The 21,018-nt window shown below is 54.4% G+C and overlaps 1 protein-coding gene across 3 annotated transcripts in view; it reads left to right on the forward strand.

Annotated features, from left to right (window-relative positions):
- Positions 1–21,018, forward strand: part of Rxra (retinoid X receptor alpha) — a 181,292-nt gene that overhangs the window by 90,393 nt on the left and 69,881 nt on the right. Inside the window, exon 1 of one of the 3 annotated variants that reach the window (XM_051184950.1) lies at positions 5,934–6,071. The exons of 1 other annotated variant lie outside the window; for it this stretch is intronic. In XM_051184950.1, the coding sequence (XP_051040907.1) occupies positions 6,044–6,071 (28 nt within the window). In that variant the 5' untranslated portion in view covers positions 5,934–6,043. Of the gene's footprint in view, positions 1–5,933; positions 6,072–12,373; positions 12,446–21,018 lie in introns of those variants that run through there. One more of the 3 variants, XM_051184949.1, reaches the window with a different exon arrangement.

A 21,018-nucleotide genomic window follows, 5' to 3' on the forward strand; every position in this document is an offset into this window, starting at 1 on the left:
AGGTGGGGTGGGGGGGTAAAGCTACCCCCTCTCAGAGACTGTCTCAGGGGCAGGCCAGTGGCTGCTCTCCAAACCAAACCTCTAAAATCTTTCATGAGTAAATGGGCCTTTATCTCGGAGGGACCTAGATCTTGAGGTGGGGGGGCATAACTGTACTGATAGATGTCTTTTGGGGGAGGGCTAAGTGGAAAAGGACTGTGATGTAGGGATTGGAAAAGCCTTTCTCAGGCCTCTTCAAAACAATGCCCCTGTGTCCCTCCATGAGCTTTCTAAGTGCTGGGATGTTGTCTGGTGGGGAACGTGGAGAACTTTGGATTGCAAGTGTGCCAACAGTGAGTTAAAATACAGGAGTGTGTGTGTGTGTGTGTGTGTGTGTGTGTAGACATGTATATATGGGCAAGTGGGTGGGGTCAGCAGACTGTTGTGGGTATCACTTGGAAGCTGGGCCTTCAGGTAAAATGTGGAGTGGCCAGTGTAGATGAGATGTGGGGCAGCCATTCCTTCTCAGCTAGCCTGAGGAGGGGTGGCTGTGGGTAGAGCTGGTGTGCATGAGGAGATGACTCAGGGAGGGAGGGAGAGGGCAGGCCTCGTGAGTTTTGCTACGAGTCTGGACTTCATCCCCAGGGCAAAGGGAGCTGGAGAGGGGGTTAAAGCTGAGTAAACTGGGTGGGGGTAGAAGTACTGCTTGCTCTGGGCTGGGCAGAGAGGTTGGCAACAGCCTGACCAGTAGGAGGAAAGTGTGGGCCTTTCAGGGTCTTCATTCCCATGTCCTGAAGTTGGTTCCATACCTTCAGAGGCAGGATGGCAGCCTCCTAGGCTGAGCTGCAGCCTGGAGCCTGGCCAGGACTCCCCTCCTGGGCCATGTGAGCCAACACTGGCTGGATGATGTGTGCTGGGGTGTGTCTTTGCCTCATTCGTTGGCTGGAGGGCTGGGCATGGGAGAGCAGCACTTTAAGTACAGTTTCTCCTGATGCAAGTCCTGAGGAGAAGCAAACCCAGCAAACTCCAGGGTTACTTTACCCATTCTTCAATGCAAAAATGACGCCTCTTTATGGCGCTATCAATAACCGCTCGCCTCTCCTGCTGCCGCAGTGGCCACATACATAATATTTAAACCACATTGGTGGATGACAGAGACAGACGGATATTTTTAATCCCAACAGACTATTACGGTTCATATCATGTCTGTCAAATAAATATTATGAATCATTTCCCGTTATCTTTATGGGGGCAAGTTGGCGACATCAGGGGATTGGGCAGAGAGTCTTTTCTCTGAATATTTATCCAGTTCGTATGTATATGTATGTGAACAGGAAATTTATGGAGCAATTTTCGATAATAAATGCCCCGATAAAACACATTATCTCCTCGCTTGATGGGCTACGTGTGGAGAGGGGCAGGGTGCAGGAGGCAGCGAGCGTATGCTGCCTGGACTCAGGTGAGGCAGGGATCCTGTCCAAGGCTGGGAGTTCCTGTGATGTGTTAGCATCTACTGTCCATGGTCATCATCTCATCTTAAATCAAAATGTCCTCCGTGATTCATTGATCATGTCTTCTTATCTTACAGAGGAAGAGAACGAAGTTCGAAGAGGGCCCGTGTCTGAGGGCTACAGTAGAGTTGACCTCCTCCTGGTACCTCCCAGGCATCCCATTCTCTAGGTCCATCAGCGTCCTTTGTCTCTGGTCTCCAGTCTTACCTGCTATCTCCTGCCTTGTCTGTCTGATCCACACCCTCTGGGAAGGCAGGTGTTGTGGCTCACTGGCTGTAGGTATGTGAGACCAGCAGTCTTCTGGGTTATTTATTTATTTATTTTTGGAAATCTAGCTACTGGCTGGTGTCCATGGTGCTGGGTCCACTGTGGGACCCAGAGTGAGTCTCTGCTAAATCAGCCTCAATGTCCCTACCTACAGAATAGGGAGCAGGGCCTTCCCTTGCTGGGAAGGCAATGGAGGAGATGGTGTTTGAAGTGTGCTACAGACTTGGCACCTGAGAAACAGAAGCACTCTCCTCTCAGGGCTCTCATCTACCCTTGTCTCTCCACTTCCCCCCAAGCACCCCTGCAAAGGTTTAACTTGGCCTTTGGCTTGGAGTCTCTGAAACTCACAGGTTCTTGCTCACAGCTACCCCCTAATCCTGTTCCCTCTCCACAGAGGTCCTGATCATAAGCATTCTTTGTCTGCCTCCCTGTGCTTCTCTGCTGCTGGCGATAGGCATAAGGAGCCCCCTGGGACTGAGGACATTTTCTTTCTCAAGGTTCTAATCCAGAGGCACCACCATCCTTTGTGGCCAACAATCAGGACACACAGGAGTCCAAGTGGGGCCAAACAGCTTTTCCCCTTACCTTCTAGAAGGGCAGGCATGAAGAGGGGTTTGAGTCTGGACCCTTGTGCTGGTCACAGCTGCATATGACCTTGTCTCTCTGAGCTTCACCTACCATCATCCAGCTTGGTTCATGGTCACCCCAAACTGAACCATAGGGAAGGTGACCAAGGGACTGTGTAGGCTAGGGTCAGAAGCGGGCCTGGCAGAATGCTAAGCTTCTAGTCTACCTTGTTGAGGGTTAGGCACCTCAGCCCTCTGCTATCTACCACTAGTTCAGGATTTGAACTTCCTGATCAAGAATATTCCACTGGGAATGGAATGGGGATAGCCCAGTCCCCCTTGAGTCCCAGGAACTACTGGGCCCCAGATGTCTGTCTAATGTAGCCTCAGGGTGCCCAGCAACACTGGCTTTTAAAAACTCCATTCACCAGGCAATCCCTATATTGTTAACAAGGCTGAGCTGAAGCAGTGTGAGAAAGGGCCAAGGTATCTTAAAAAGCATCCTTCACGGAGTTAAAAAACAAAAACAAAAACCTCCAACAAACAAAACAAATGGCTCTCAGACTGTAGGCATAAGTGGAAGGATATTACCATAGCAGCTTTTGGCTACTGAAGCACGTGGTACATAGGCCAGGGTGGTTTTTCCCATGGTCAGATTGGTCCTGACTACTCTGGGACAGCCACTGTCTCTAGCAGGTTCTTGTGGGTTCACCCCTACAAAGAGGGGAAGGCAGTTGAGGGGAAGGCAGAACATAGTGGCTGCAGAAATAAGCATCCTGCTCATGTTTTTCCTCCCAGAGCTGGAGGGTTTGAGGTAGGGCCTCCCTCAGTACCCTACCTGTCCATTGTCCTGGGTACCTGCCTGTGTCCCTGTCCCGTATTAGAGAGTCAAGGCTCAGAGCTGCTCAGCCTCTGTGTCTCTGAGACTAGATGTGAGACTGGACTAGATTAGTAGGGTCTGGACCCCATGTTCCCCACTGTCCACTACCTTGGAGTGGCTAGGCTTCTTAGAAGTAGGCACTACCTCTGGAACCTTCCACTGTTCCTGTCCCCAATTAAAGTCCCCACATGGAAACTTGCCTGCTTAGGCCTCTGTCTGCCATCACTTTCAGCTTTCCACAGCAAATGGTAAGGCTGGGGGAGAGTGGGGATGGGGAGGGTGCTTAACACTAGTGAGTCAGTTTGTCCATCACCAGGAGGTGACCTAAGATTCCATCGCCAGGCTTAGGGACATTCGGGCTGAGCTTTCCCACAGCTGACCTGAGTGTTGTGGTCTGACAGCCAGGCCGGCTTTCAGCTTCTTTCTACCTCTAGGCCACTGCTATGCCAGCCCTTCCACCTGGGTGTGTCATCCTGACTCAACCGGACAAACATGTCCCTTCTTCACAGCACAGCTCAAGGACCTGCCATCAGGAAGTCACCAGAGCCCCTGGCTGGCTGGGCCTCATTCTCCTGTCCCTGTTGGTGGTGCTTTGGTTCTGCCCGCACTGCTCTATCCTGAACTATGGCTTCCGTAGTCATGGTGTGACCACTCTTGCCTGTGAGTTTTCCTTATCTTGTGACAAAATAACTGCCACTTACCTGCCAAGCCCTCCTCCTGGCCTATTAGCCTCTATATTGTCTGGTTAGTCATTCCAATGACCCAGTAAGGAGGGTGGGATTGTCTGCACTTTACAGATCAGGAAACTGAGGACCCGAGCAGAGTGGCTTGGCTAGACCACCTGATAGCTGGGAGGCAGAGCTGGGGTCTGCCCTTGCCCTGCCCGTCTTGAGCTCACCTTCCCTGAGAACCCAGGGTCATGTTTTCAGTACAGACTCTGCTGATGTTTGTTGATGGAATGAATGATCCAAAATATTGGAGAATAGGGATCATTGAAGTTTTCTATCTACTCCCCTGCCACTCCTGGCCCCTAACCATTCTTATCCTCTCTGTTCTGAGACTCAGTGTTGGCAGGCTGTCTGCAGCCCACAGATTCCACTGGCCACCAAGTGTGGCCCTGGGAGAGTGGTCCAGGGGTGCTAAGAACAGCTCTCTGGCCTTGCTGTGGATACAGAGCTAGTTCTATCCCTCACGGCCTGGCAGCAGATTCTCAAGGCCCTGTCAAGGAAGGAGTCTGGGGGCTTTCCCCCTGGTCAAGGTGTACCACCAGAAGCCACACTAAGGGAACCGTACAGGTGATGGGACAGGCCTGGGGAGGGGGCTTAGTGTGTCCAGGACATTTAGTGCCCTAATTTTGCTCTTTCTTCTCTCCTGCCCTGGAAGGACAGGTTCCCCAGACCCCGCAGGAGCACCAGGGCTGGCCTTCCTGTGGGACAGGTCTGTAGACCTTCTGGGATGCTGCGAAGAAAAAGTACAGCTCTGGAGGGTGGCAGTAGTGCACCCAGGCAGGACTTTACTTTTTGTCTCTAGGGGAGGTGCTTTCTTTGGGCAGCACCCACTATGTGCAGCCTCTGGACTTTAGTAAGCCCCTCTGCCAGGGCCTCCACGCTGGATATTGGTCTGGCAGGCACCAGCTGGGAGTGGAGGGAGGCGGGACTGCCGGTTGCCTGGCTTGGCTCAGGGACGCAGTGCGCTTAGGGAGGCTGGCTTGGCTCTGCTCAGGTAGCTCACACCCAAATCCGAATTCCAGCCGCCCAAGACGGCGGGCGGATTGCGGAGGAGGCCCAGGCTCTCTCTGGGTAGGAGTGCTTCCTTTCGTTTTAAAACAAACAAATCATGAATTTAAAAGTCAGGGCAGAGAGCTGCCCAAGGTGTAAAAATAGCCTAGGGCCACTGGGCGATGTCCGAAGCGGGCAGCAGTGCCTCTTGAACCCCGCACCTCAGAGGAGGGCTGGGGCCATTGGAGTAACACCGGTACGCGGACACCCTCCCCCCCAAACCAGTCTGGCCTTCAGTCAGATACCTTGGTTCTCTTTGGGCCTCCCGCGTGTAAGTGGGAGGAGACTGGGGCGTCGAAAGGGTAGCATCCCCCTGCCCAGCTGCTTGTCTCTGACTCACTGCCCCTCCCCAGCCTCAGTTTCCCCTTGTGTCCGTTGGGGTGCACGGGGGCCTCAGCTCTCCTATACGGAGCCCTGCCAGACCACGGTCCCCGAGCGACCACGGCTGGCCTCTTTGTGTGTCCGCGCAGACAATGGCCCGGCCGCTGAGCTCTCCTCCCCGGCCCCGCTCTCCTCCTCCTCCACCACGGGCCGCGGGGATTTTGGGCAGCCGGGGAGGGAAGGCTGCTTCAGTCGGCCGCCCCGCCCTCCTCCCACGCCGCCGCCCCACGGCTCCCGGGAACCCCTAGCAGACGCAAACTTGCAAGTTTGCAGGACGCTCACAACTCGGGGCCGGGCGGCGAGTGGGGGGCGGCGGCGGCAGCGGCGGGCGGGGCGCGCACCGGCTGCGGGCGGGGCGAGTGGCGGCGGCGGCGCTGCGCCGAGTCCGCGCCCGTCGCGGGCCCCCCGCCGCTCCCCCCGCTGCAGGCCGGGCCGGAGCGGGTCGCGGGCGCGCGGCGGAGGCGCGGGCGGCGAGCGCGCGCGCAGGGCGCGCGCAGGCACAAGTAGTTTACATTGTTGGGCGACTTTTGCAACAACTCGCCGCGCCGCGGCCTCCGCGCGCCGCCGCCGCCGCTGCCGCCGCCGGCTCCCCGCCGCCCGGGCCCGGGCCGGCCGCGCCGGGGGCCGCTGCGCTGTCGCCCCGCTGCTTCGCTGCCGGCCGGGAATGAGTTAGTCGCAGACATGGACACCAAACATTTCCTGCCGCTCGGTGAGTGCCGGCCGCGGCGGCGCGGGCGAGGGAGGGGGCCGGGGCTGGCGGGGCGGGGGCGCGTGCGCAGCGTGCGTGGGGGGTCCGGCCGGGCCCGCTGGGCCCCGCGCTGTGGCGATACCGAGAGTTGGCGCGCCGGGCCCGGGGAGGCGAGTGGGCACAGGGCAACTTTTCCCGGGCCGGGGCGCGCGGCGGGAGAGGGCGAGGGCGCCGGGCCTCTGACTTGTCGGGGAGCGGGAGTGGGCGGCGGGGTTGGGGCGAGCGGCAGGTTCGCTCAGGACGTGGAGAGGGTCCCTCACGGTGCGCGTAGCGCGTCCGCAGAATCTCGGGGCGCCCAGCCTCAGCCGCCCAGAACCCGGCCACGCCGAAGGAGCAACTTCTGCGCTCGCTGGAGGGCTCCGGGCCTCTCTGGCACTGGGATGGGGGCGACGCGCTGGGCTCCGGGAGGCCACTGCTCCTCCGGGCTCGTCGGGCTGCTGTTTGGAGCAGGCCGCTGGCCCCTCGGTGTCTGTTGGTCCAGGACAGAGTCTGCGATCTTGCCGTTCCCGACAGCAGCCCAAACCTAGGTGGGCACGGTCTCCCAGGGGACCTCTGATGAGAAGCGTCAAACCCTAAACTGGCACCCCACACTCTGGCACCCCTAGTTGTTCTCCCTGGTATTTAGGGGGAGGACAGCAGAAGAGTCCGTTTTCTTGTCCTGCTGCCCTCATGCCAGCAGCTCCCAATCGCCACCGTCAGCCTGCCAACTCCGGGAGTGGAACCCAGCAGTGTCAGAGCCCCCCACCCATTGCTCTCGCAGGGGTTTTGGGAGTCAGAGGGAAGCAGTGTAGAGAGACTTTATAAATGAGCTCTGGGAAGGATATTAATTTGGTGGTGAGGACAGCAGCCAGGCTGTCAGGCTGGTGAAGAATTTGTGCTGAATGGAAATCAGGACAGCTGATTATGGACGAAGCTCCATGATGAGCAGTGCCTCTTGCTTGCCCATCCCCTATGAAGCTTGGGGTGCAGTTTGGCTACCCTGAGGGGTGATCAGAACCCAGCATGGCTTCCAGGATTTTTGATGATCTGAAGAGGTGGCACCCTCTTGACCCCAGCCTTCTTACAGATCACAGACAGGTCTGCTGAAGAGTGACTTGGATAGAGTGTTCCAAGTTTGTCAAAGCTTCAGATGCCTCGTCCTTATGAGTAGTGGTGAAGACCATGGGGGCTCATTTGAACTTAAGGGTCTGGCTCCCAGGCTTTAAACTACTGTCCATGTTGTAGTTGAGAAACTGGCTGGGAGAGGCCACACTTAGAGACTGTAAATGGCGGATTTGGCATTGGAGCCCCCTGCCAAAGTCCACTGACAAGAAAGCTATGTTACTGTGGCATGTTGCTGTGGGGCCTGATGTGGGTTTGGTGGGACCCCTGAGACACCTCTTTCTCCTCCACCCAAGCCTTTATGTGCACAGAGCTGGGTCCTCAGGATAGGAATGCTTTGCTCATTTTCTGGCCTGGGTCATGGCTAGGGCCTGACAATACTTTGCCTAGCTTGGGATGGGAACAAACACCCCAGGAGGGACAGAGCCCCTTCTAAAAGTTGATACATACAGAACTGGGGATTAGGTTGCAAGGTGGTTGGGCTGGAGTCTCCAAGAAGAGGGGTTGTGTCTTGGAGCTGTTGTCCCCCCACAAGGAGACCCAGAGTCTTGGGTTCACAGAGTGGTGGCTCTCAGGACCAGCCTGTGGCCTCCCAGGCAGCCAGTGCCCCAGGGCTGTGTGGTGAGTACTGGGCTCTGATTACATTTTATTTTTTACTAAGCTTGTGACCAGCTCTGAAGTCCAGTGCAGTTGAAGGTCCATTTAAGCAGCTACTTGCCTAAGCCCTTTTGTCAACACAGCCTAATCCCTCCTGGGGGCTGAGTGTCAGAGGATCTGGATCATCCAGGGCCCCCACTGACTGCTGGGGTCTGGCTTGAAGTGGCTGGGAAGGTTTGGCCATCCTTTTTTTCACCTCCCTGCCACTTTTGGGGTCTGGAGCTGTGGGCTCTTCCCAGCGCGCACTGTGTGGGGTTTGGTAGTTCAGATTGCCTCCGAGCCTCTCTCCACTGAGTCCATCCGTATGGGATAGATCTGAGAAGAAGAAAGGGAGGATGGGGAATTTGCCTCAGGCAGCCCCTATTTCCTGGCTTTGCTGCCCAGGGCTGGAGTTGGGGAGTGGGGTAAGGGCTCAGCTTGGCCTCAGCTTGCATGGTGGGACTGAAAGGCCAATCCTGCAGAGTCCAAAGGTCCCAAGAGTACACTGACCCTCTCAGCTGTTAGTGGCCCATTTGTAGGTGAGGGTAACAGGTTTCTAGAAGCAGGGCTCTAGACCTCCAGCCACCCTCTTGTGGGCTACTTAGGGACCTAGTGATCTTGGGGCCTGTGTGAGGGGGCTTTTTAGTAGCTTTGGAGCCCTTGTGACCCAAAATAGAGCACATTCCCGGCGTCCCGAAATAACAGGGTCACATGACTCTCTGGAGGCTGGACTTGGAGTCCAGCTTGGGCCTGACAGGAGGTTCATGGTTAGGCCCCCAGCTGCCTACTGATTTGGGCATTTGTTTTGGGAAACTCTGGAGGGGACTCTGTTGTTGACTGAGGAAGTGTTAGGGTGAGAAAAAGTGACCCCGGATGGTGGTCTGACTGTGGTAGTGGCCTTGTCTGCCTGTTTTCTTCTTTGGGCTGGTACTGACTATTGTGCTGGGCACAAGCATTAGTCTCAGATGTGGGCTCAGAGAGCTAGGCCCACAGGCAGGACTGCCTGAGGGTAGGGAGCTCTCCACACAGCCCAGGTCTGCACTGCTCAGTCTGTGGGATGTGTGGGGTGTAGAGTTGAGTCCGCAGGTTGGTCACGTGGAGCTGCCGTGGGTTGGCTCCCAGGTCCAGGTTTGCCAGGGCCCTGGCGGCTCTTCCAGCTGTGCATGTCCTTTGTGGTTAGGGCTAGGTTGCACCTCTTCAGGAAGGCCCCTATGATTGCCTTGCTAGTGCCCTGTCCCACCCATGCCAAGACTATTCTGGAGGCTGAACAGAGGAGGTGCAGGGACTCCTGTGCCACCCTCATGCCTTCCCTAAGAAAGGAAGAGGTCCAGAGGGTTTGTCACTCTGTGGTCATTGTAGGGGTGCTCAGGCCTGCATCCCTCCACCCAAGAGCTAGCCATGCATGCCAAATGTGTAGACAGAACTGAGCTGCATAGAATGTGGTATGAGAGAGTCTTGAGCCCACCATTCAGTGAGGGTGCCTGGGGCTTCCTGCCTTTAGTGCTATGGGGTCTCACTATGTTGGAGCATGTTAGGACCAGGGTCTCCATGGTGAGTGAGGCTTGCCTCTGCAGTGAATTGGGCTGGTGGACCTGGTTCAGCTGTCTCAAGATGGCCTAGGGCCAGGACAAGCCAAGACCTGCCTTCCTTCCGTACTCCTTATGCCTAAAGCTTGTGGGCCAGGCAGGGCCTTGAGGTGTCAGATTGGCTATTGCATTTTCATGGGAACTGGCCATCAGCTGGGCCGGAGATGGGGGCAGGAGCCCTGGCTTTCCAGAGTGTAGGTGCTTGGATTGTGGCTGGGAGTGTGTCTGTTTGGGGGGATCACCTTCCAAACCTTTGTTCCAATGCTTTTTTTTAAAGGAAATTTAAAAATTACAGTGTGTGTGTTTGTGTGTGTGTGTGTGTGTGTGTGTGTGTGTGTGTAAGTGCAAGCACACATGCCACAGCATTTATGTTGAGGCCAGAGGACAGCTTTGGGGAGTTGCTTGTCTTCTTTAAGCACCATGTAGTTCTTAGGGCTCGAACTCAGTCCTTGGTAAGCAAGTACCTTACCCACTGAGTGACCTCACCAGCCCCCAGTTCTTTTATAATAGGCTGGTTTCAATGCAGGAGAACGGTTGGGGGAGATGGGCTGTCTACCTGCCCATGGGCCTGCAGCATGTTCTTGCCATAAAGTATATTTGTTTCTTCCCCATCCCTTTCCTTTCCATGTGGCTGTGCCCTCCCTCACAGCTACAGAGGGCCCTGAAGGACAGACACATCTGTACAATTGATGTCAGCCACCTGCATCTGTAAAATGGGCACATTTCTTGTTTTTCAGGGCTGTTGTGCACATAGCCTGTTTTGTCCTGGTTGGGAGTCCAGGGAGCTCTTTTTGTGGGGTGTGTCTCTTTCTTTCTCAAGCTGAGGCCTGAATTCAGGTCCTCTCTGGGCCTCTTCCTTGAGTCAGGCTAGGGTCAGATAGCCAGTGTTGAGCCCAAGCCTTCCTGAGACTCCCCCGTGCCATTGGGTATGGGAACAGAAGTGAAAAGTGGGCATCAAGGGAACACAGCTGCAACCCTGTGGCTGGGTGTCCCCGTCTAGGTTTCTGCTCCCTTGCTAGGCTCCCTTGACAGACCCCAGCTGCTGCATGACTCTCCCCAAGGCTCAGCAAGTCTGGTGGAGCGAAGAACTGCGCGTGAGCACACCCACCCGAGTCTGGTGCGAGATGTTCTGAGCAGTCGTGCCCCAGCGCCTCACAGACAGGGAAATTGCACCCTAGAGTTACAAAGCAATTGTCTAGCTCAGCAGCTGAATGAGCGTGAAACGGAGCAGAAAGCAGCTAAATAAAATTGGCCCAGGATGAGTGGAGAGCAGCCTGGGTGTGCACAGATACATACAGCCCCCCCCCCCCAAGCATACTTACCTGGTACTGCCTTCCAACCCACCATGAGGCAGCAGGCCAGTGCTGCAGGCCTCCAGGGCCTCCTAAACTTCATATGGATCTGTGGGCCTGGCTGCTCTTCACAGCCCCTGTTCTTTCAAATCTCTGCTGTCCTGTTCAGGACCTGCCCACCTGGAGAGGGTGCTGATATTTACCCATTGGGTGCCTGCTATGTACAGGTAATTAATTCAGGACCTTATGGGTAACCCAGGGGCAGCCTCACTTAGTGATGGGAAGCTCCATGGTAGGGTCTGTTTGCCTTGGTACTTCAATATCATGTCCCTGTGACGTTCTCTGCTCTGCAAATTGATTTCCTAGACAGGACCCAGCCCAGATCTTCAGTTGGGTCAAAACTTGTTCTTGAACTCGCTCAGGTCCTGTTCTATCAGTATCTCAAGAAGCTGTCTATAAGAGTGGAGTCCATGCCCAGTCTGGTTCCCCAGGAATCCTGCTACAATCTCTGCTTCCACTCCTAGGCTAAGTAGCTTTTTTTTTTTTTTTTTTTTTGAGACAGGGTTTCTCTGTGTAACAGTCCTGGCTGTCCTGGAACTCATTGTATAGACCAGGCTGGCCTCAAACTCACTGACATCAGCCTGCCTCTGCCTCCCAAGTGCTGGGTCTAAAGGCGTGTGCCACCACCGCCTGGCCCCCTGTTTTGCCTTTTGCCTGGCAAGTCTGAGGTCTCACTGTGATGGCTTTAGATCCTTGACCCTGGAAGGCTTTCCCTCCTTTCTCAAGACCCACTGGAGAGTAGACTCATTGATTGCCACTCTGAGAGCATCTTGGGTTGCTGGTAGACATTGCCAGGCTCCACTGGGCTAGTATAGGTTGGGGATGGGGAGCAGCAAGACGTACCTTCTACCTGAAGACCTAGTGGCTTGATACTCCGCCTCACCCTGCCAGGACCACACTGTCTGGCAGCAAGATCTATAGGGGCCTGTGATGGGACTAGAGGAGGGTAGCCCCACTGGGTACTCAGGGCAGGCAGAAACTTCAGTCCCCATCCAGAACATGCAGGCATACATATATGAATGCACATGTGTGTGCACACACATGTGCACTGTGGTCTGGCCTTTAGGAATCCAGCGGCATTGTACCAAGTTCTTCCTAAGGAGGCCCAGGCCTGCTGGTGGCCTCAGTCCCCATGTTAAGTAGGGAGTACCTGCCGGACACAGCCTCCTTGTCCTTCGGCCCACGGAGAGAGTGGCAGAGAAGAGAGTGTATGACAAGGATAGCCAGACCAAAGGCCCAAAGGCAGGCCTGGATGTGAAAGTCATGGTGACAAGTGGTGCTATGAGAGATTAGACAGGTGGGGTCAGTGCAGGACTCCTGTGTGTGCACGGGTAGGTTGGAGGGACTAAGGTGAAAGCATCTCCTCTCTGGCTATGGAACCCCTAGCTGGGCCCCTCCTTACAGTGTCTCAGCTGGGTCTCCCAGGGACTTCCTGGAGGCTTAGGCTGGTCCCTGGCCTGGTTTGTGGGCTCTCCATCTTTCCTGGCTAGTGGCCTGCTTATGAGGGTTGAAGAGGGCCCTCCTTCTTGCCCATTCCTTGTAGTTTTTCCCTTCCTACATTTATACCTTTGGCCTGTTCTTGGAGAAGAACCATTGACCAATATATCCTAGGTACTGGGGCTGGTGATGTCAGGGAGTGTCTTCAGGCTCTCCCAGACAGGTGAGTGGTCATAAATTTATGCTCTGTCCTAAGAGGACAGATAGGCCCGGGTACTAGATGATGCTAGGGACCAGGTTGGCCTTGGGGGATCCTGCTCTGTGGGATCAGAATGGGGACCCTGAAGGCCATAGTGAAGAAAAGGCTCTGGGGCTCAGCACTGGGACACTGGGAAAGGTCAGCACTGAGGTTCTAGGTGTGCATAGCCTTCCTTGCCCAAGTTCAAGTCTGTCCTGTATGATGACCATCCCTGTTCCAGAGGCAAGATCTGCAGTTGGGCTAGACTCAGGGGACCTAAAGGTCCAAAGTCTATCTTCTAAGGAGACCAGAGCCTTCCCTAGCCTCCACGAACCTCTGCTAGCCCATTGTCTAGACCCAGTCTCCCCAGACAGCATCCTGGAGCCCAGGGCTGGTACTGATGGCTGTCAGCGGAGGCTAAAGCATCATGAGTGGGAGGAGAAGGGAACATGCTAGGCTGGGTCTCGGCTAGGTTAGGCTGTGTGTGTGTGTGTGTGTGTGTGTGTGTAAATCCTGCAGTGCTCATGGATAAGCCCTGCGGAGTTCAAAGCCACTGGGTGTGCGCGGGCTGTAATGAGGTTACTGATTCAACTGGCTTCCTGGTGCTGCGGCCCAGAGTGCAGAGAGACTGGGAAGCCCCGTGAGGGATCTAAGTATCCCATAATTGACCAATTTAGCTTAAGTGTCCGTGCTGGCCCCGGGCAGAGGTCAGGCAGTGACAGTCCAGGTGGCTGGAGTAGCTGCTTGCAGTCTCAGAAGGTGCTTCATTTGTCCAGGACCTCTGAAGTGGAGCCCTAGGTGGCTGACCTGGGCTTCAGGAGCTTTGTAGCCTCCCCTCCTCATTGTCTGCAGGCTAGCTGGCTTCCCATGCAGGCTACCCTCTATGTTTTGCCTTAGACCAAGCAAAGGGTGGCATCAGGCTGCCTGGGTTTCAGTTTTGTCTGCAAACCAGTTGCTTCTCTGCCTGGTGTCACTCTGCTTCCTACAGGGCCAATGGCATGGGATTCCAGGCCTGGCTGGAAGCGTGCATGCTTAGCCAGTGTGGTTCCTGAGTGGCCGACTTTGATCCTGTCTCTCTCTCTCTGAGACTTCTTGAGGGTAGGGCCAAGCATGTATTACCCAACTTGAGCTGATGGAATAGGCCTCTGGCTTTACTGGGGTTGGAAGATGCCCAGTGCTCTGGAAAGGGCTGGCAGGGCCATTTAACCTCATTCTTTGGGAAGCCAAGGCCTGGTGTCTAGATGCTTTACCGGGCAGGTGCTCCCCAGACGGCACTGGACACCATGCAGCATGTGTCAGCGACAGCATAAGCCATTCCTTCAGCTCAGTGTCCCCATGTGTGGGCCATGAGGTGAGACAAAGAGGTGGGGCTCTGTACTGAAGGCCTCCCTTAGGGACCCAGGTAGAGTGTCCTTCCTTTAGACTCCTGGTGCCTGCTGTCATGCTATTTGTCGCCTAGCTATGCAGAATGGGCTTTTAGCCATATTGCAATTGCTCTTGGTTTGGGGCAGGGGTCCTCCTGAAACGCTGGTCGTGCCCTATCCAGGTTCTCTCTCTCCCCAGCTGTCTATGTGTCCCTAAGCAGCTCTTTCTCTCTTCTGGTCCTTGGCCTTCCCAGGGCCCCTGACAGCTGGAGGAGACCTCTGCCTTTGCCTCCTGGCACCTTGTCTGGCTTTGTTCTTCTGGGTTGGTGGCCATTCAGTCATGTGACACAGTTGGGGACCAGCTCCTCAGGAATGACTGTGTTCTCTTACCTAGCTTAGGGGACAGGAATCAGACTGAGGTATCCCCAAGACCCAGGAAGCCATGGGCTCTTAGCCAGCCATTAGGGTGGGACTGGATATGGCTCTGGATTTCAACTGGTGACATTAGATAAGAACATCCATTGCAGGTCTTGTGGTTCTTAAGAAAGGGATGGGGAAGGGCAGAAGCATGGGGCCTACAGATGAGTGGGTCAACCCCTTATCAGCCAAGTTTGGACCAGCTTTCTCTCTTTGGGCTCTGACCTCCTGTACCTAGAATCTGTCATGGTTCTCCATTGCTCTTAAGTTTACTGTAGTATGAACTACGTCTGAGGTCAGGTGACTCTAGCCTCTCCTGACCCACCAGGTACCTCTCAACTGCTTCTCTCCCACCCACTTTCTTCATGTTTAATACTGGTGACTAAACTGCCCAGTGTGGCGAGTGAGTTCTACTTCTTAGTCTAGGGCTACATGGGCCACCACAGGTTCAAACAGTCTCCTTGAACCTCTTCAGTTGCTTCACCTCTGAGGTGATCGGGAAATGGAGGATGCTTTATGGAGGTGTGACAGTTAAGTTTTTGAATCGTGATTGCAAGTTTGCTAGATAGACTGTGGAGTTAAAGCAGACCTTCTCCAGAGAGCTATGACCCCAACTGTGGCTCTAAGTGATGGAATGCCCAGGTCGGCATGAGCATAGGTCTTTCCCTGAAGGACTTCAGAAGGATCCAGCTGCCTAGCCAGGCTTCTCTGGCCTGCCTCTTGCTAGCTGGGTCACAGGTGTGTGCTGTTGGAACCATGTGAGTGTGTGTGTGTGTGTGTGTGTGTGTGTGTGTGTGTGTGTGTGTGTGTGTGTGGTAGGTGTGGCTGGCTCAAGTGGGAATGATTAACTCTGTGTAGAGCTGAGGCTGAGCCCAGGCCTGGTGGGGTTATGGTGGCTACAGAGCTCCTCTTAGCTGCTTCCCTGATGGCTTGATGGTCGGTCTCTCCCCTACTTCTCAACACTTTCTGGATATGGAATATGATCCTGCTGGCTGACTGTGTGTCATTGCCCACTGAAGGGTGCTAGCTTTAGGGAAGATGGCCCTCTTCAGGCCCATTCTGGATGGAACAATAGGGTTCCTCCCACAGTCATTCTTCACATTTCTGGTCCGTCTCCATTCCTGTTCCCAGGGCCATTTTTGGTGTCATCTGCCCTGGAGACTACAAGAAGTACTGCCCTGTCCCGCTTTACTGGCTGGAGGACAGCACTGATTGGGACCAGAGTCCAGGGGAGGTGGCAGAGCCACCCCCACTTACCCTGCTCTGGACTTTCTGCCTAGGATCAAGGTTGAGGAGGGTTGGGGAGATGGGGATCTTAGTCACTGGATACCAGGGCCAAGAGGGGCAGAGCTTCCTTCCCTCTTGAACTTCTTGGGCATGATGAAGGGCACCTGCCATCACTTGGTGTTGGTACCCTGGGGACCTGGCCTAGAAAGGCTGGGTGATGTGGTCTCCAGGCCCTACAGCTTCTTGGGGGGCTGCTATCCCTCACTTCCTGCCGTGTCCACTTTTTGACTAAAGCTGTGTAACTCTTTTCCTTGGTGGCAGGCAGGAAGGATGGACAGCCAGCCAGCCTTGGTGGAGGTTGGAAGTACATGCTTGTGCTGCCTCCAGGATCCTGGGCAGTTTATGGCAGAATTGGGCTCAGCCTTTCCCCCTCAGGACCCAGTACCTGAGTCTTCCTGGATAGGCTGGCTCTTTCAGAACAGGTGGCTCCTGGGCTGTTTGCTGCTAGGTGTCACAAACACTGCAGGGTGTTTATGGAGTGAGTTAATGCCCTTTACAGAGCCCTTGCCCCAGAATTAGCATGGTGTCTTCGCTGGTTTCTGGGGCAGATTTCTTTGATGTTGCCATTTCTGAATCTGACAGCAGCACACTTTCCCCTGTTCTGATCACCTTTAAGACTTCTGGGTGTCCTTTTGCTCTGGCGTCCAGCAGTCATGTTCCTGACCATAGCGTGAGTGGGTGCAGTTTCAGAACTTCAACCCCAAAGGGAAGTCAGATGGGTTGGTTTCTTGTAGCTCGGCCTGCTCAGTGCCAATCTTGGAAGGGACTAGAGAGCTGAGGCAGGGCCATAGGTACCCAGCCACATAGGACCTCCCTGGGGTGCACAAGCAAGGCCTCCCTCTAGCTGCCAGGCTATGCGAAGATATATAGGTGCAGGCACATAGCATCCTGGGAAAGTCTGGGATCCAGCAGAATTTAGAGATGCACAGCGGGAGGATATGTGCTCTTGAGGAGCTTTGGTGAGGCCAGTGGCAAGCTCTGTGGTCACAGACCTGTCTAGGGACATTGGCCAGGGGGGAACATGGGGTCAGGTCTGAGGTAAGTCAGGGGACACTGAGGTCTGAATGCTTGTCATCTCTTAGGGGGTAGAGCCAGTGCAGGTGATATATGGTGAAGATTCTCTACTTAATACAAGGGGCAACCAACTGTCAAGGCAGGGGTTGGTTACTAGACAAGAAGTAGGGGAAGCCCAGGGAAGGGCTGGAGAGGGATGAGGTCGCTCCCAGCTGTCTAAAGGATGCTGCTGAGCTGGATTTTGGATGAACTCTATCCCATTGGTATCCTAGGCCTATATTCCCTTCCGGGCATCATGGATTCTGTCTTGATGGCTCTGTGTAGCTCAAGGCAGTGCTGGGACAAAGGCTAAGCTACCACTAGCAGGGTGGTATGAGTAAGAGGGAAGGTGGTCCTATAGCCTTGTCTTGGAGTGTTGATGGGTGCCTAGACCCCTGTGGTTCTGGCTGTTTCACCCTTACAGCACTACTTGTGGTTTCTGGACTGCTGGAGAAGTTTGACTGACCTGGATGGAGTATGAACATGATGATACGGTCTACAGACAGCTTTGTGACTCAGGATGTCCCCTTTTAACTGCATATTCTTCCTGCCCTTGATAGCCCAGGTGAGGAGGACTGGCCTGTTCTATGCCTCATGAGTATCCATGAGGCCACTCTGGTCTGGGAGGCAGAGCTGTGGGCACTGGCAACTTCCTTGGTTGGCTTGGCCAGTGCTATCCACAAGGCCTCTCTGGGCAGATGTTTGGGGTACAGCTCCAGCCAGGCATCTGACCTGGTTGGCTCATTCTGGCTCCCCATGACTGATGTGTTGTGGTTTATAAGGGAGAATTTTGAAGTGTTGCAGGACCTTTTTGTGTCAAACATACTCTCTGTCCACCTGGCTGCAGGACATGAAGACCACTTCTGGCTCACAGATCAAACTCCTTCCCAGCTGACACATTTGATTTCTCTGGCCTAGGCTGACACCTTCCAGGTCATAATGTCATGGGACAAGTCACTTTGCCACCCTTGGGAAACCCACTGGTTTGTACCCTTTGGGCATCTGGCTCTTGAAGCTGTGGCTGGCTAGCTGGTATTGGCATACTGATGTCATGCCCTCCCTGCCTGAAGTGGAATGGGAACTTATCTGTTATGGATATTTATTGTGTCTCCCGTGCCAGGAGGCTGGACACATAGTCACTCATGGGGCATGGGAGAGGACGGCTCCTGGGTCCACATGGCCCTGGACATGCCCGATAAGCTGTGAAGTCATTATCAGAGGGGGCTGTGTAGTCCTTACCCTTGGCCATGATTCTAGCCTTGCATGGTGGAGACTCTGGGGGCCCTTGCACCTGCTGAGACTTGTGGGTGAAGTGATATGGGGTCTGGTTCTTGGAGACCCTTCTCCCCTCCCAGGGCTCCGGTTCCACCAGGACTCTTGAAATGGCCTCTCTACCTGAGACCCCTCCACCTGTCCTGGCTGCTGTCCTGCTGGCCCCTCCCTCCCTCCCTCCCTCCCTCCCTCCCTCCCTCCCTCCCTCCCTCTCTCCCTCCCTCCCTCCGGTTTCGCTGGCTGCCTTCCTGAGGACAACACTGTGGCTGTTGTCACCATTACTATCCGCCTTCTGCTGTAGCCTCATTTGTTGTGGGAACCTGAGGACTGAGGGACGTAGGTTGTTGGCCAGTGGGCATCGGAGCAGGGCAGTAAGCACATGGGGCTTGCTAACTGGGGAGCTAGAGGGCTGAAGGTCCTTTTGTCCTTTTGTTCTCAGTCCCCACTTGTTATCTCACTCCTGGGGACCTAAGACTAGCCAGCCTTCTGGCCAGCTTGTAGGGTCTACAGCCTGCAGCCCACTTGGCAGAAAGCCTGGAGTGTGTGATCCTCTCCTCTCCTCTAGTGTTCCTGCTTGGATCTAGGCCATGCTGACCACCACAGACTTTCCCCTGGGCTTGCAGAGCCCAAACCACTGAGTACAAGGCTCTTCTGCTTGTTTGTGCAACTGGGTGCTAGGCAAAGTGTGAGTGAGGAAGTCTTTGTGTACATGCCTGTGGAGGTAGATGGACTTTTACCCATTTCTGACCCTCTGTGTGTGCATATGAGTTCTGGTGTGAGGGTGTCTTTGTGTGCATCACGTCTGTGTGTGAAGTTCTGCATATCATCCATGTGAGTTTATATGGTCATGTTTGTGTATGCCTGTGTTCGTGTGTAGGTTCTGCGTATTAGCTACATTGAGTGTATGTGGCTATGCATGTGTGTCTCTGTGTGTACTTGTGTCTATTAATAGAGTTCTTTGTATCATCCATATGTGAATGTGTCCATATATGAAGTTGTGTGTATTATCCACATGTGAGTGTGCATGGCTGTGTATGTGCCATTAGTATGTACACTTATGTTCATGTATGAGGTTCTGTGAATTATCCACATGAAAGTATGCATAGCCGTATGTGTGTGTGTGTGTGTGTGTATGTGTGTGTCCATGCTGAGGTTCTGGGCATTGTCTACATATAAGTGTGCATGGCTGTGTGTGAGGTTGCATCTGTGTGCATTCTGTGTCTGCATGAAGTTCTGTGTATTATCTACCTGTGAATGTGCATGGCATATGTGCATATGTCTGTACACTATCTGTGTATGGGCTTCTCTGTGTTATCCATCTGTGTGTATGCACACTAATTCATGTGGGAGGTTCTGTGTATTGTCCAGGTGTGGAGGGTGCATGGCCCATATGTAAGCTTGTGTCTATGTGCATACTTGTATTATACATGAAGTTTAGTCTGTTGGCCATGTGTGAGCCTTCATGTCAGTCTGTGTGTCTGTGCACACCTGTGTCCACATATGAAGTTCTAGTATTGCCTGTATATGTGGCTCTAGGTGAGCCTATCTGTGTGTATACCCATGTCCATGTGTGAGATTCTGTGTAGTGCTCACATGTGAGTGTGCATGACCATGTGCAAGTATATCTATGTGTAACTACTGTGTTCATGCATGAGGTCTGTGTATTGTCCCTGTGTATCTGTATGTCTGTGTGCACACCTGTGTCCATGCATGGGGTCTTGTCATGTTTTATATTTCATTGTCCCCAGGCCCAGACCACGAGAGGTATCACTAGTCATTCACAGAACCTAACTTCCTTTCTGAGGCACCCTAGGCACTTCCTACCAGCCTGTGAGTATTGACCCAGAAAGTGCCTGGTGCTGTCAGGGAGAGGGAAATGTGCCAGCTAAGGCCCTTCCCTGCTTTCTAGTTCTGTCTCCAAGGGAGGTCTATGCCCCAGGGGATGAAGTTAGTAGGGCCCCAAGCCAGGGTCAGTTGCGCACACTTTAGTGTAAAGGAGCCTGGCGTGAATGCTGGCAAGGCTCAGCTGGGAAGGGTAGGAAGGAAGGCTTCCTCTCATTGTGTGATGAGGAAATCAGGTCTGAGAGCTGCAGGCTGGCTGTGCGGGTGGGGGAGCCCAGGGCTAGGCTGCCTGTGGAGGACTGCTCTGTGGTGCCTTGTTCTCAGCTGTCCACTTTAGGCAAAGTGGGTGTATTTGCAGATGGGGAACAAGAGCAGAGCTGACTCGGATTGCAGTTCCTGCCATAGGGGGCTCCAGCAGGGTGGAGTGTAGTGCAGTATAACTTCTCCCTCTTCCCTCCTCATGCCCGAAGCCACAGGGAAATACAGAGAAGTCATGTGGCTGGTTAGTTGCTGAGCTACAATTTGAATCCAGAACCTCAGGACTCCCCTTTTTAACACTTCCTGCTGGGTCTCAGGCGCCTGGTTAGCTTTATGGTGTCAGCAGGGGTGGAGACACCTTGCATCTGGGAGGTGCTAGAGCCAGCCTGCCTTGCTAAGCAAGGAGATGCCCTGTTTCCTTCACAAACAACTGGGGCTGGTCAGAGCAATTTTATTTTTATTTCCTATTTTTACTTCCTCGTGGGCTCTTTTCAGCAACTCTGGGTTAGATGGGCCCCACCCTCCAGTCTCCACCCGGCTTCCTGGCCCAAGTCTCAAACTCCGAACAGGAGCTCACATGCATGTCTGTGTGGCTTGGGAACAGTACCCTGCTTCTGGCTTTTCTACACCTAGTGCTGGGGGTGCCTGGGAAGGGGCGCAGTTGTCTCCTCCCCTTCTTACTCTTGGGAGCAGTCCTGGGCAGTGGGTGGTGGCAGATGTATGCCTGAGTGTCTGACTCAGTTTCCCTATTCACCTCTCTGGCTCTTGCTAGAGGTGTGTGCTCTTGGCAGGGTGGGGCATGGACTTTGGGTAAATATATTGGCAGTTTGCCCAGCTGAGACCCGGCTGGGCAGGGTGTAGTAAGGGCGGTATCAAGCCGCTCTGTGGCTTGTGTGGATTTTGTTTCCCTGGCCCAGGTCCAGCCCATAGTGTGTATGCTGTGTTAGGGGGTCTGTGAAGCTCATCCTGGGGTGGGGGTGGAGTTGGGGGGTGGGGGTCTCGTCTGTTGACTGCCATTTCAGCACAGCCAGGACTTACACTGGTGACTGGTGCACATGGGATTCC

Source organism: Phodopus roborovskii, unplaced genomic scaffold (genome assembly GCF_943737965.1).
Source record: "Phodopus roborovskii unplaced genomic scaffold, PHOROB, whole genome shotgun sequence".
Lineage (NCBI taxonomy): Eukaryota > Metazoa > Chordata > Mammalia > Rodentia > Cricetidae > Phodopus > Phodopus roborovskii.